The 15,805-nt window shown below is 47.7% G+C and overlaps 1 protein-coding gene across 1 annotated transcript in view; it reads left to right on the top strand.

The window, feature by feature from the left end:
- The window catches only part of BTBD16 (BTB domain containing 16), a 51,519-nt gene extending 46,965 nt beyond the window's left edge, over nt 1-4,554 (top strand). Inside the window, exons 13-15 of the mRNA XM_070363952.1 lie at nt 598-696; nt 2,738-2,926; nt 4,423-4,554. Coding sequence (XP_070220053.1) covers nt 598-696; nt 2,738-2,926; nt 4,423-4,491 — 357 coding nt within the window. The 3' untranslated portion in view covers nt 4,492-4,554. The remainder of the gene's footprint in view (nt 1-597; nt 697-2,737; nt 2,927-4,422) is intronic.
- Nucleotides 4,555-15,805: the final 11,251 nt, after the last annotated feature.

Genomic DNA, 15,805 nt, shown 5'->3' with positions numbered 1-15,805 from the left:
TGCACTGTCTCGGGCTCCCTGGATAGGCGTGGCTCTCCAGGAAATGACTGCAACCCTCCCTCTTCACTAAAGCCACTAAGAAGTGACCTCAAAAGAGTTCATATTTTAGGGGTTTGGGGTCCTGAATCTATCATCAGATACTGCCCCTGGGTCAAGCCTGGAAGGGCTGGGTCCAGCCCCTTGCTTGCAGAGATCTGTCCAAGTGGACAGACTGCAGACAGCAGTGGCCAGGACACCCTGTAATGCTGTGGGCATGGAGGGTCTCTTAGGCCCACTGAATTGTAGCAAAACACTCTGTTTTAAAGGTCTGCAGACTGAGGGTCATCCAAGAACGTGCTTAACTCCTTCTTCTCCCCACTAAGGGGCATGTAGAGTGAAAAGTATAGCCCCTGAGTGCCAACCTGTAGAGCTTTGTAAAGTCACTACAGTTTGTCCTTTCTTCTCCTTCCTAGACTAAAATTGTTGCCGTGTTTTACATCACAAATCAGTCCCTTTAGTCTTTCTCATCTAAAATTGGTTTTGCTATGTCCTCTTCCCTTTGAATACTGGAGATTTTTTTTTTTCCTGTCACTTTGTTGCTTACCTTTCCTCATTTAGGAGTATACAACACATTCAAAAGTGATTACCTTATATGGATTCTTCTTTGAGATAAAAGGAATCAAGCATGACACTACCTCCTATAGTTTTCATATGCAGGTAAGAAAGACAGCAGAGCAGAGGTATGTCTCTGAAACAGCCTTTGAGATTCAGTTGATTCATATTGAATAATTGATTAAACATGAATTGCTAATTCATTTGGAATGTGTTGTAGGCCTGGTGTTAAGAGAGGTATGTCTCTGAAACAGCCTTTGAGATTCAGTCAATTCATATTGAATTAATAATAATTGATTAAACATGAATTGCTAATTCATTTGGAATGTGTTGTAGGCCTGGTGTTGAGAGGCATGTCTCTGAAACAGCCTTTGAGATTCAGTCAATTCATATTGAATTAATAATAATTGATTAAACATGAATTGCTAATTCATTTGGAATGTGTTGTAGGCCTGGTGTTAATCAGGCTGATAGATTTGACGTCATTTGATTTTTGCAACAACGTGGTGAGGTTGCTGCTATTAGCCCATTTAACGGATAAGGATCTCAAAACTGAATGTCTTCACGTTTGTATGGCTTCCACTGCTAAGGCCAGGGTTAAATGCTAGTCCTCTGAAACCACATCTGGGGCTCAATTCATTTTCTTTCTTTTTTTATTTTAAGGATTTTTTATATGGACCATTTTAAAAGTCTTTATTAAATTTGTTACAGTATTGCTTCTGCTTTGGTTTTTTGGCCATGAGGCATGCGGGATCTTAGCTCCCCAACCAGGAATTGAACCCCTATCCCCTGCATTGGAAGGCGAAGTCTTAACCACTGGACTGCCAGGAAAATCTTTCAACTTGCTTTCAACTTGTACATGCTGGGTGATGCCTTACAGGTGGCCCTTCTTTCATGGAGGTAGCGCGTAGTGCTTGTAAAGACAGAGGGAATGGTCTTGTTTAGGGTGGCAAAGCAGAGCTGTGGACAGGACCCTGGAGGAGGCACGAGGGTGAAGGCCTTCACTTCCAAGCTCCTGCTGGACTTTGAGGAGAGGCAGGAGAGCTGGTTTTCAGAGTAGAGACTGAATTCAAACTGCCTGGTGAGCTGCATGATCTTGGTGAGCTCAGGAACCTCCTAAGGTCCACTCTCCAGAACTTTAAGATAGAGAAGGTAATACAACCTACCTCCCTCGGTTGTTGTGAGTATTAAATGTGTTAAATTGTGCAAAAACCTTGGAACAGGCCCCATGATGATGGTGACAACTCTGATGGTGGATCCTTATGCTCCACTTGGGATTGGATTAGAAGTCTCGTAAACTTTAAGCTCCTTGAGAAACCGTATCTTTAATACTACCATATCTCTTTAAAATTTATTTATTCTCAGCTGCACTGAGTCTTCATTGCTGTGAGAGAGCTTTCTCTGGTTGCAGTGTGCGGGCTCCTCTTTGCAAAGTGCGTTGGCTTCTGTGGTTGCTGAGCACGGGTTCTAGGCTTCAGTAGTGGTGGCACATGGGCTTAGTTGCCCCATGGCATGAGGGATTGTCCCAGACCAGGAATCAAACCCTTGTCCCCTTCATTGGCAGGCAGATTCTTAACCACTGGCCCACCAGGGAGGTCCTATCATATCTATTACCACTGCCAATCACAGTATCAAGAAGGTAGGGGTGGTACATTTGGATCATGAATGGATACATGAATGAGAAACCTGGGTTTTCTTCCAGCTTAGCCACACCTCTTTATGTGTCCTTGAGTGGGTCACCTCTCTTCCTTGGGCCAGTCCTTGGTCTTCAGTGACTCAGGCATTTCCGTACATGATGGATTTTACTGGATGGAAGAGATGAATTATTTAACAGTAGTCGAAGAGCTCATATGAATACTATGTCAGTTTCTAAATTCTGGCAAAGCCATGTGAAGACCTTCCAATTCAATACAGATTGACTTCCTGGCATTTTCCTGAATTGTCCAAACCCCAGTCCATCGGCCGTTACTCACGGTGAGGGTTCAAATGCCAACTGACTCAGCAGCAAGTGTGCTCGGGAAATGGGGCCATGGGGAAGTGCTTGCTCCCTGCACACATCAGACAGGAGGGCTTGCCAGGAACCAGGTTTCGCTGACTCTGGGTCCCTGGTTTCAGTCCCACCTAAGGCGGGTCCCCCTTCTTGCAGAGAATAAGGCACACTGACTTGGAATGTGCCTCCACGGTCTATGAGAACACTCCCATCAGCCTAAGAGCCGAGCGCCTGGTGACATACGAGATCAGAGCCCAGACCACGGTGGACGGCAAGTGGCAAGAGTTCAGGACGAACCAGATCACGCAGAAGTTCGGGCTGGCCGAGCCATCCTGCAAAAGCCACGTGCGTGCTCGTCTTTTCTCTTTGATTTCTTTTTTTTGCTCTTTCTCTCCGCACCTTTTTTGGGATCACTGGCTTTACATCTCCAGTGCTCTACGGGAGAAGTTTGTTAGGTTTTTAAAGGATTATCACAGCTTCAAATTACACTAAAGAGAAACCTCCTAGAATGAAATCTGGGCATACTGAAAACTCTTAAGTCAAACCAGACTGCTTGACTTGGGTCACACCAGGTCCTTTCTCCAGCTTCCCTAGTGGCTCCGCAGTAAAGAATCCTGCAGTACAGGAGATACAGGAGGCATGTGTTCAATCCCTGGATCGGGAAGATCCCCTGGAGGAGAGCATAGCAACCCACTCCAGTATTCTTGCTTGGAGAACCCCATGGACAGAGGAGCCTGGTGGGCTACAGTCCATAGGGTCAAAAAGAGTCAGACATGACTGAAGTGGCTGAGCACATATGCACGCAGGTTCTTTTTATAAATATGGAAGGGTACTTTTAGGGGGAAGCAGGATGTTTGGTGGAGGGTATTTGCTGCCAGCACCTCCACTCTTGCCTGGACATCACCTATCACTTCCAGCGAAATCCACAGCCCAGCCCACCTGCCTGTTGCTCATCCGAGAAGAACTGAGGTCATCTGCCTCAGTGGGCTGCCCTGGCATCCAGGTGGATTCAGTACCTGGCTTTGCTCCTGATGACTGCAATCCAGAACCTGCCGGAGAGCCTGTCTGCAGTGCTGGGAGGCTGTGAATCCAAGCCCTCACTGCCCTTCAGGGAATAGGTGTGTGTGTGCACACCAGTCCTGGCTGCAATCAGAATCACCTGGTCCTTTGCAAAGTTCCCAGGTCTGAGTGCCTCCCAGACTTGAACAGATATCCTGTGGGGGTTGTGGGGGGGGCCCAAGTATTAGTATTTTTCAAAGCTTCTCAAGTTATTCTCTATGATGTTAGAAATCAGAATAGCAATTTCCTTGTGCAGGTGGGAGGCAGGAGGAGAAGGGGACGACAGAGGATGAGATGGTTGGGTGGCATCACCGACTCGATAGACATGAGTTTGAGCAAGCTCCGGGAGTTGGTGAGGGACAGGGAAGCCTAGCGTGCCACAGTCCATGGGGTCGCAAAGAGTCAGATACGACTGAGTGACTGAACGGAACTGTGGAGGCGGGAGCAGGGGAAGCTGGAATGTTGACCAGGAGGGAATATGAGAGAGATTTCAGAAGTAACTGAAATGGTCTTTATTATGATCAGGATGGTGACCACATAGGAGTGCTCACCTGGGAAAATCCATTAAGATGTATCCTTAAGTTTGGTGCACTCTCTTGTGTTCAAGTTAGACTTAATTTTTTCAGGTTTGTTTTAAAAACCTTCTCTACATGATTCTTGGTGTGCAGCCAGAGTTGAGAAGCAAGCACCTTACACAGTTGCTAGGCCTTCCTCTTTTCAACCCTTCTAGAGGGTGATTGCATTTATCCTAAAAGTTTCATTTGCTTTGTTTTATCTTTTAGGCCTTGAAAATCCAGACTGTGGGCATCCCTATCTATGCAAGTTTTTCATTTGTCTTCTCATTATCATAACAGTTTTCAGAAGAATTTCTTCCACTGGTCCACATAAGAAGAAATAAAATAACATGAAAGGGACTGCTCAAATACTCAGCTGACTCTCCTTGTTAGCAGTGGTCGCATTAGCCCTTTTGTTCGCTGTCTTGGTCTGTTGGGCTGCTATAACAAACCACCGCAGACTGTGGGGGCGGGGGGCTTATAAACAACAGAACTGGATTACTCACAGTCTGGAGGCTGGAAGTCCAAGGTCAAGATGCCTGCAGATTCCACGTGCTGTCTGGTGAGAACTTGCTTTCTGATTCGTAGACGGCTGTCTTCTCCCCATGTCCTCACATGGTGGAGGGGGTAGGGAGCACTCTGGGGCCTCTTTTAATGAGAGCACTAATCCCATAGGGAGGGCCTTGCCCTCCAGACCTATTCACCTCCCAAAGGCCCCATTTCCTAATGAGATTACCTTGGGAGGTTAGCATTCAACACGTGAATTCTGGGGAGACATGTTCAAACTATAGCACTCCCATTTGTGTTGTTTGAGGATGGAAAGTACCAGAGCCATGAGTCTGTTGCCATCACTGACCCCAAAGCTCCCTGAGTTCAGCTCTAACTTGATTACATTCAGGAGCACTCTGAAGGGAGCACCAGCAGCAACAACATAGTCCAGTGGGGAGCTGCAGGGATTCCCCTTTCGTGACGCATTCTCTGCCTGCTACACAGAACAACATACCTGACCATTGACCATGGCAGAAGAAGAGGTAGGAAGGGACAACAGTAATTATAAGGTATGGAGTGACTTATTGACTGTCCCACCTTTTTAAATGGAACTCTGTGGTTTGGAGAAAACAAGGGAAGAGAGTTTCTCTTCTCACTCTGTGGATTAGTTTTCTATCTCAGTGTAGTCAAGCACCACAAGTTTAGTGGCATAAAACAGAGTGTATTTATTATTATACAGTTGTGGTGACTCAATAGTCCAGGTAGCTTTGCTGCATCACCTGCTCAGGGTCAGGTCTACAATCCAGTGGTGGCTGGGCTGTGTTCTCATCTGAAGACATGAGTGGGGAGAAGCCATGTGCAAGCTCGTGAGGTTGCTGGCAGATTCATTTCCTCACAGCTGTATGACTGAGGGCCTGACTGCTTACTGGTTATTGGGAAGAAGCCACCCAGGTTCTAGAATCCTCCTGCACTTCCCTGCCACATGGGGCTCTCTAGAGACATTTCAGAGCATGGCTGTTTGTCCTTCAAGGCCAGCAGGAGAGTTTCTCTCACTGTGGTCTGCTAAGACAGAGCCTTGCATAATCTAAGGTTATCTTGGTGATGACCCATCACCTTGACCATGTTCTCTGGGCTACAAGAGAGTCACGTGTTGTACCTATACTCAAGGGGAGAGGCTTATACAAGGGATCACTTTAGAGTGTGTCCATCACAGAGTGTTATCCGGTGTCTTTGGGAACGTGATGGAGCATTGCTGATGCTGTATGGACAACAAGGTGGTAGACAAAACTTAGTCTAATGATCACCTTAGAAGCAGATGGGCTAAAGGAGCCCCCTTCCCAGCAGAGGAGCGATGCCCTGGGCAGAGTGATCTGGCAGGGAGAGAGGTTGGTGGGAGTGTGAGAAGGGGCCTAGTGGAAGACTTGGACAAAGGAACTGGGAGATGGGTCTGTCCTGCAGGCCTGTTCCCCCGCTTGCATCTGGCCAGGTCCAGCCAACAGGAACTGGTGTTGGGAGTTTGGAGAATAGGAGACTGGGAGAAACTTGGGGATTTCTCACCCTCTGGGCTGTGGACAGCATTTTCCAGCAGGAGCTGTGTCTCGTCTATGGCTCCAGCTCACGCTGTCATCCCAGTACCTACCTGGCAGACTCCTGCTGTGGTTTCAGGACCATCAGATAGCCTTGCTCTGCTTCTGGGGACACCACCTGTGTATCCCTCCAGCCCCAGGGCAGTGAAGATTTCCTGCTGGTCTCCAGGTTGCCTCATTCTCCTCTGTTTGCCTTCAGAGGTCTTCCTTCATCTGTGTAATCTGTTCTCTCTATTATATTTATTCTGTTTGAAAACCCTGGAATACTTTATGCTTTTCAGACTGTCCCTGATATGAAGTGTTTTGATAAACTGATAGGTGTGACCCAGTGGGGTAGCCTGTTGGAAAACATGGCTTCAATTATTCCTCCCACCCCTGCAGGGCTGGGACAAGGCCAGGCAAGTGAGGCAGTCTCCTTGTGTCAAAATATACCATCTTTCAAATAGGAACTTGGTGAATTATCATAAAAACTCAAAACCAATGCTAAAAAGCTATGATGTAGGTTGATGAATCACCGCAGGTGAACACACCCCCATCCCAGCCACCTGATCAAAACCAGAGCACGATCAGCACCCCAGGTGCCCCCCCCCCAACTTGAACCCTTTCCCAGGCACTGCTGGTCCTCGAAGGTAAACACCATCCCAACTCTCACATTCATTATGTCGGCTGTTTAGTTTGAATATTTAATGAACCAGATTGTGCAGCGTGCCCTCTTACATGCCTGCATCCTTTTGTTCAATGTTATGTTTAAGAGACATCTGAGTCTTCATAGGGAGCTGCAGTTTATTTTCAAATAAGCAAGATCATTTCCTTTTTATACCTGAAATGCTACTTCTGTATAATAATATAGGCTTGTCTGAAAAAAATGAGAAAATTCAAAGAATAAAATCCAGTGGGACTCCCATCATTCAGACATTTGGCAGGTGACCTTCCTGAATTATTTTTGATGTACTTAGAGTTTTCTTCCCATTCAAAATGGGATTATGCAATGAGTTCTTCCTTAGAACCTGATGGTTCTTAAATAGGATGGGTTGTTGTTTTTTTTTTCACAGAGAAGCACAGCCTTGGGAGAAGAAACAACGATAAATTTGCCTTGCCTCCAAAATAATTGTGCCAAGTCAGAAAAGTCGCTTGTCACTTCCTGTCTCTGAATGGTGCTTCCTTGTCTATAAAAGGGGGATAAGGCAGCCCCTCCGTCTCCCATCTCTCCAGGTGCTGTAAGCCCTGCAGCCACTCCTGCATGTAACAGCTCCCGCTGGAGCAGCCTCCCAGGCAGACGAGGGGATGGGGATCGACATCACTGGGTCTGGAGACAGAGCAGCCTGGTGGCATTTTTACCATGGTCCAGGGGGTAACAGGGAAGATAAGAACTAAAAGCTTCTGAAAAGCAAGTCTGCAGATGTCCAAGAGGGAAGACGCTGTGAGGAAGTGCTGCTGAGACATGAACGATTGCCCACTTGCTGAGGGAAACCCCTGTCCTGGCTCAGCTGTTTGGAATACGCAATGTCAGTTTTCCCAGAGTGCGCAGGACTGGGAATAACTTGCAGAACGTCAGTTCCCAAAAAGGCCCCTGTAGGGTGACTAGTTGAACTGTGAGACTCCAACAGCCAGGGATGTGGGAGAAAGATATCCTCGCAAAGGATGGGGAAGGGTCTAAAGGGCTGATGCTTTATCCTTTGCCTCCAGGAACAGCAGTTGGAGACACTCAAAACGGACCTAGGGCGTCAGGGACAGGGGATGATGTCATTTCCATATGGGGTGGGGAGGGTCAGGCCCAGAGTGACAGTTCTGGTTCGAAGAAGCTACACTTGGGCTTCCCTGGTGGCTCAGCGGTAAATAATTTACCTGCCAGAGCAGAGACACGGGTTTGTTCCCTGGTCTGGGAAGATGCTGCGGAACAACTAGGCGCTTGTCAGAACTACTGAGCCTTAATCTAGAGTCCCGGAGCCACAGCTACTGAGCCCTCGGGCCCAGTAAGAGAAGCTTTCACAATGAGAAGCTCATACATCACAACTACAGAAAAGCCTATGCAGCAGTGAAGACCCAGAACAGCCAATAAATAAAATTACAAAGATGCTACACTCGACACCCTCCCTGAATCCTCCCAACTCCCCGTAAGGTAGGTATATTTTCCACCTCGGGGAGAATGGCAGCTGAGCCTCAGCGAGTTCAAAATTTGTGCATCCCAGTTTCCTCGGACTGGCAGAGCTGGGGGAGGCCCCTCAGGTCTGGCCAGAGAGCCCACCTGTTTCCACTTCCCTCCACAGCCCAGTGAGAAGAGGTGAAAGTTTAGTGCTGTGTGCTAAGTCGCTTCAGTCGTGTCCAACTCTTTGCGGCCCTATGGACCATAACCCACCAGGCTCCTCTGTCCATAGGATTCTCCAGGCAAGAATCCTGCAGTGGGTTACCATGCCCCTCTCCAGGGGGTCTTCCCAACCCAAGGATTGAACCCTTGTCTCTTACGTCTCCTGCACTGGCAGGCAGGTTCTTTACCATTAGCAGCACCTGGGAAGACCCAGAAGTTTTAAGGTGTTTCATTGAAGTATTTCTTGAACACCTAATATTCACCCCAACAGGGCTATTCATTGGCAAGAACCTGCATTTTTATCTCCTGGGCTGCTGGGAGGTCTTGATGCAGGAGGTCTGGGGTCACACCCAGAAACAACTCTGATCTGAATATGTCAGTTCCCCAGCAGGGTTCCCCACTGAACCCCACACACCCAACTGTCTTCCTCCACCAGTGAAAAAAATTCAACAACAGCAACAAACCTGTGAATCTATTTCACCACATTGGCCAATTTTATTTTTAAAACTAAATTTCCTGTAATGTGAAATAGAGAAAATTAATGAGGCACTCCCCTATGGGTTGAGCATGGTAGCTCAGCTGGTACAGAATCCACTAGCAATTCAGGAGACCCCGGTTCGATTCCTGGGTCAGGAAGATCCGCTTGAGAAGGGATAGGCTACCCCATCCAGTATTCTTGGGCTTCCCTTGTGGCTCAGCTGGTAAAGAATCTGCCTGCAGGGCGGGAGACTTGGGTTTTTCCCTGGATTGGGAAGATCCCCTGGAGAACGGAATCTTCAGTATTCTGGCCTGGGGAATTCCATGGGTTGTATAGTCCATGGGGTCGCAAAGAGTCAAGACCGGACTGAGCGACTTTCACTTCCACTTCTATGGGTGGACAATTTATTGTGATGCAGAGTCCACCCCTTTCCACTAGGGGGCGAGGTCTGCCTCAAAAGTGGGAACCAGAGTTTCAGTGGCAGAAATTTGCAACCTAAAAACCCATCTTGCAGGTTCTCCTTGCTTAAGTGGTTCAAAGGGAACCTTTTACATCCCAGGTGAAGCTCTGGGCATGCAAACATCAGCAGTGTTCACATCACAAAATCTCTGGACCTGGGAAGTAGCAATCGAGACAAAAAATTCTTCAGATGATCTTACACGTGAGAACTTCTTAGACTGGAATTTAAGAAACCCATAGTCACAATGCCAAAAGCAGTGACCGCGAGTGTTGGTCAACATAACATGTTAAATGCCACATCCATGACCTTCTCTATATGTTCTTATCCCGTCACCCACCATCTGGCTCACCTCCCCAAACCTTCCCCCAACAGAGATAGCCTAGGATTCACTCTGTGCATAGCAACTCTTTTGGGTCCTGAAGTAGCAAGACAAGGGTTTGAGTCCTAGCTCTGCCCCCTTACTAGCTGTGTTGCTTTAGATAAGTCACCTAACTTCTTGAACCTCAGAGTCTAATCTGAATTGGGCCATAAGACCTGTGGTATTAAATAAGTTGATGTGATTGGTAAAGCACCCAACACAGAGGGAGCTTGATACAATTTATCTCTGTTCCTCCTTAATGTTTGGAGTCATTCAGTATTTACTGCAACCCACCCCAGTATTCTTGCCTGGAGAAGCCCAATGGACAGAGGAGTCTGGCGGGCTGCAATCCATGCGGTTGCAAAGAGTCGGACACGACTGAGCGACTAAGCACAGCACAGTATTTATTAGGTCAAGATGGATGCTCCGTGATATTGGTCAAGTAATTTCCTCCTCTGGGCGTTTCCCATTATGCAAAATGAAAAAGTCGAGACACGTACTCTTGGTAGACCTTCCCAGTTACAATCATTCACTGAGTCCTCTGATTCCATGAGAGGAGAAGCATGGAAGTGAATGGCTGTACCTATGACCAGGAAAAAGAGGACCCGGGGAAGAAATGAACTGTCTTTTCCCATGAGCTCATCAGGATGCGAGTGAATTAGAAAGAGCAGAGGCTTTTTTCCCTCTTTTTTCTTTTGAGAGTTTTACATCCTGGAGACGAGCGTATCAGACGAGAGAGGAAATTTTTGCTTGTAAGCTTGGGATGAGAAGGGGGCATGCTGGGGCCTGTAGAGCTGCTGGTGGGGAAGGGTGGGCTCCCCAGGAACTGGGTGGGAGAAGTCCCAGCCCCATGTGCACACAAGGGGATGGCCTGGGATGTGTGGGAGTCTGGCCCACAAGCTCTGAGGCCTTGAGACCTGGGAGGCAGGCAGGACGGACTCTCCTGGAGGAGACAGGAGAGAACCCTCTGCAGGGAAACCTCTGGGGCAGGGCTGTCCAACAAAACTTTCTGCAGTGATGGACAGGCCCTATATCCACCCTGGCCTACATGGTAGCCACTAGCCTCGTGTAGCCACTACACTGAAACGAGGCTAGTGTGACCGAGAAATTGAGTTAAGTTTATTTCATCTTAATGTAGTTGAATTTAAATAGCCATAAGTTCAAGTAGAAGGAACAGGATTGGGTCCTTCCAGTTTCTAGAGATCCCCCTCCCCTGAGAGCACTGAGCATTTTGGTCTCTCCCCAGGTCCTGAAGGAGGGAGCGGCAGTGGCCAGCCGTGCCTGAGGCTCACCCTTTGGCCAACCCAAACATTTGCCTGGTCTGCGGGCCGCCTCCTCAGGGGCAGGGAGAAGCATGTTGGGGGAGAGGAGGCTTCTGATGTCCAGGAACCGGACTCAGCTCTTGTGTCGAAGGTTCCAGTGATACCCCAGTTTTACCTGCACTGACAATTATTTAAATTTCATTCAAAGTGAAATAAAACCAACAACTTAATTTCTCAGTGGCACTGGCCACATTTTAAGTGTTCAGTGGCCATATTTGGCGGGTGGTTACCATATTGGACTTCCCTGGTGGCTCAGATGGTAGAGAATCTGCCTGTAATGCAGGAGACCTGGGTTCATTCCCTGGGTGGGGAAGATCTCCTGGAGAAGGGAATGGCTACCCACTCCAGTATTCTTGCTGAGATAATCCCATGTACAGAGGAACTTGGCGGGCTATAGTCCATAGGGTTGCAAAGAATCAAACACGAATGAGCGACTAACACTTTACCATGTTGGACAGGGTGGAATAGGATGAAAGGCTCCCAGGGCTCTACTTGGTGACTCTGAATGAGTCATGTACCTTTTGTGCTTTCAACCCTGACTCATTCGTTCATGCCAAGAGTTCCCGTGGGCGGCCACTGTGGACCGGGCATGGGTCAGGGCTTCAAAGGGAACAACACAGTCTCCACCGTCATGGAGCCCACAGTGTGGGGAGAGATGGGTGTTGATGGAATCCTTGCACTGACTGATGCCTCAGTGCCCTGGAGAGAGGAAGCCCACTTCTTTGAACGCTTAAAGCAAAGAAGCTGACCTAGGTCCCAGGAGGGTGTGCACGGCCCAGCGAGAGCCCTCCACACGGAAGTAACACCTGGGCTGAGACTTGAGTAGGAGTGGAATTAAAATGGGTTAGGGTGGAAAAATCGGAACCCTCATATGCTGCTGCTGGTGGTGAAATGATGATGATGAAAATGAATGTGAAATGGTGCAGCCACTTTGGGAAACAGTCTGGCAGTTCCTCAAATGATTAAACATAGAGGTGCCATATGATCCAGCAATCCCACCAAGTATATACCCAAAAGACACGAAAACATATGTCCACACAGAAACTTGTGCACAAGTGTTCATTATTCATTTCATTTCATTTATCCCTGCTGTTTGATCATATTTCCTCTTTTATAAATGTATTTTCTTTGTGGAAAACACAGGAAAATATTTTAAAATAAAAAAAATCATCTGTATTCCTACCTTTTAAAAATGTTCATTATTCATAGTAGCCAAAAGATGAAAAAAACCCAAATGTCTATTAGCTGATAAACAGATAAACAAATTTAGTAGAGCCATTGTTGTTCAGTTGCTAAGTCATGTCTGACTCTCCGACCCCATGGATTGCATCTAGCCAGGTTCCTCTGTCCCTCGCTGTCTCCTGGATTTGCTCAAATTCATGTTCACTGAGTTGGTGATGCCTTCAATGGAATATTGTTCAGCTGTAGATAGGAATGAAGTACCTACTAATACATGCTATAAGGTGAATGAACCTTGACAACATGATGTTAAGTGAAAGAAGCCAGCCACACACGCAAAAAGCTCTATATGGTTCCTTGCATGTGAAATACCAGAACAGGAAAATAGACACAGAGTAGTGTAGTGGTTGCTTAGAGCTGGAGGAAGGACAAGGCTGGAGAGAGAAGAGGGGTAACAGCTAAAAGGTACAGGGTTTCTGTTTGAGATGATGAAAATGTTCTGAAATTGATAGTGATGGTTGCTAAACTGTAAATATACTACAGATCATTGCTGGACATTTCAATGGGTGAATTGTATGATACATGAATTATATCTCAGTGAAGCTGTTTCTTTAAAAAAGGAAAAGTTGGGGGCTCAGGAAATTCAGTCCAGACAAGTACATGGGCAGAGGAGCCAGCTTCATTGGAGGACAAGGAAGAAGGCCAAGTGGCCAGAGCCAGGGCAGCAGGCAGAAGTGGCTGGAGCTGTGATGGGCTGGACATCAGAGGGATTTGCAAATGAAACGTGTGCCTTGAAAGATCATTCTGAATGATATATGGCACAGAGGTGGAGACTGGGGTGGCGCAGACTGGAAAGGAAGCTTAACACTTAAGAGCATTTTGTGATGGTCTGGGGAGAGTGGAAGGGCTTGGGCAGGAGTGACAGACAGACAGACGAGGAGAGACAGAGCTCAGCCCCTGCTCTGCCCAAAGGGAATGACCATCCCTTCACCGCCCTGCACGGATGCTGGCTGTGCTGTCGTGTCCCCGGGTGACCACCCCAGGGTATGACCGTGGCCACTCAGGAGACAGGAACCTCCACTGCTGTCACATACTGTGTGCATTCTTCCAGAAGTGCTTGCCCCAGTTTGTTTAAAAATAAATATTCCCAAAGGACGCTGGCTGGTGGCAGTGTCAATCGGTACTGCCTTTCTGAGGGTAATATGAAACATTTTAGAAAATGTCTTAGGATGTAAATTACTATGGTGATGGTTTAGTCGCTAAGTTGTGTCTGACTCTTGCAACTCCATGGACTGTGGCCCGCCGGGCTCCTCCTCTGTCCATGGGATTTTCCAGGCAAGAATACTGGAGTGAGTTGCCATTTCCTTCTCCAGGGGATCATCCTGACCCAGGGATCAAACCTGTGTTGGCTGCATCGCAGGCCAGTTCTTTACCATTGAGATTACAAGAAGGTCCTCAGTGAACCCCACCTCCCTGTGTCTGTGCCTCTTGGCCTTGCTTCTCCACTCATCGAGAGACAGAGTCTCTTTCTCACCCTCCTGAATATGGGTTGGCCCTGGGCCTTGCTTTGGCCAAAGAATGTGACCGAAGTAACATCGTGTGAGTTCAGGAGTTGGGACCACAGGGGCTTGCAGCCTCCACCCTGGTCCTCTGGGAGCCCTGGGACCAAATTGTGCAGCAGTCCAGGCTAGCCTACTGGAGGCTGAGAGGCCACATGAAGAACTGAGGTGTCATCCAACTGTCAGCTCCAATTGCCAGACCTGTGAATAAGGCCATCTGGAACCTTCCAGCCCATTGCACCCTCCGGGGGATTACGGTTGTGTGAATGACCCCAGAAGGGTATTCCCCTGAGAACGATTTCTCTAAGTAACCCTCAGAATCATGGAAGTGACAAGAAAGAAAGTGAAGTCGCTCAGCCGTGTTTGAGTCTTTGCAACCCCATGGACTGACAGCCTACCAGGTTCCTCCATCCATAGAATTTTCCAGGCAAGAGTACTAGAGTGAGTTGCCATTTCCTTCTCCAGGGGACCTTCCTGACCCAGGGATCGAACCCAGGTCTCCTGCATTGCAGGCAGATGCTTTACCTTCTGAGCCACCAGGAAAGCCCTATTTCTCAGAATCATGAGAAATAGTTAATTGCTGTTTTAAGCTACTATGTTTTGGGGTGGCTTATCACCCAGAAATAATAGAGTACTGAAAAAGTAGCCTTTTGATTAAACAAATCCACATTAGGCATTTATATTGATGAAAATGAAATCCAGAAAAGAGCCAATGACTTAGCTACCAGTTCCTTGCAGCATTGTTTACAGTGCAACACATCAGCATGATCTTCGCTGTCCAACAGTAGGAATTAGAATACTGTTCACCATGCAATCATCGAAAATTATTGTTGAAGTGATCTAGTGGCAAGATTTCCAGGTATACTATTAATTGGAAAACCAGAACAAATTCTAAAAACCTATGTGATCTCATTCAAGTATGCATATTTTAAATACACCTTTATATAAAGTTGGGCTTCTCTGATACTTCAGTTGGTAAAGAATCCAGCTGCAATGCAGGAGACCCCAGTTCAATTTCTGGGTCGGGAAGATCCACTGGAGAACGGATAGGCTACCCACTCTAGTATTCTTGGGCTTCCCTTGTGGCTCAGCTGGTAAAGAATCCGCCTCCAATATGGGATACCTGGGTTCGATCCCTGGGTTGGGAAGATCCCCTGGAAAAGGAGAAGGCTACCCACTCCAGTATTCTGGCCTGGAGAATTCCATGGGCTATACGGCCATGGGGTCACAAAGAGTCAGATACAACTGAGCGACTTTCAGTTTCACTTTATATGAAGTTGGTGGGTCCAAGGGCAAATTGTAAAATTGCTCTGTAATGTGGATGGGACACTTTCTTTCCACCAGCAGTGAGCCTTCCTGCTTCTCTAGGTCCCAGTCACTTCCCACCAGCCACATTTGAGAGGCAGGTCAATCCATTCTTGGAGCTGTTGCAACTTGAAGCAAAGATAGCTTCAACTTTTATTTCACTGAACAGAATTTCCTGGTTTCTCGGCCACCCGAAGCTATCTTCCCCTGACCCATTTCTCACCCTAAAAAAGGGGCCCGATTGACTCCTGGACCCCCTTAAGGACAGACCTTTCGAGCCCAGCATCACACAAAACCAACCAGGAAGCCGGACTCCTGGGCGTGGGGTGGGAGGGCAGCCGGCAGCAGGGGAGCTGTCATGTGTCGACCCAGAGCCGCAGAAAGGGCTCAGCGAGTCTCGAACACAGTGATTAACTCCTCTTTGTCTCCGCATCACTGAGCAGCCCGGCCAACTGCCTGGCTTCCCCGGCAAGCTCTGCGTGAGTCACGCTGTCTTACTGTGGCTAAGCATGTTTCCCGGCAGGCAGGTGCGGCTGCTCCTTTATGTGCCCTTGAGATACCCAGGGAGTG

This window comes from Bos mutus, chromosome 26 (assembly GCF_027580195.1).
Source record: "Bos mutus isolate GX-2022 chromosome 26, NWIPB_WYAK_1.1, whole genome shotgun sequence".
Lineage (NCBI taxonomy): Eukaryota > Metazoa > Chordata > Mammalia > Artiodactyla > Bovidae > Bos > Bos mutus.
Note: the sequence above shows the minus strand (reverse complement) of the source record. Positions and strands in the feature narration are given on the sequence as shown.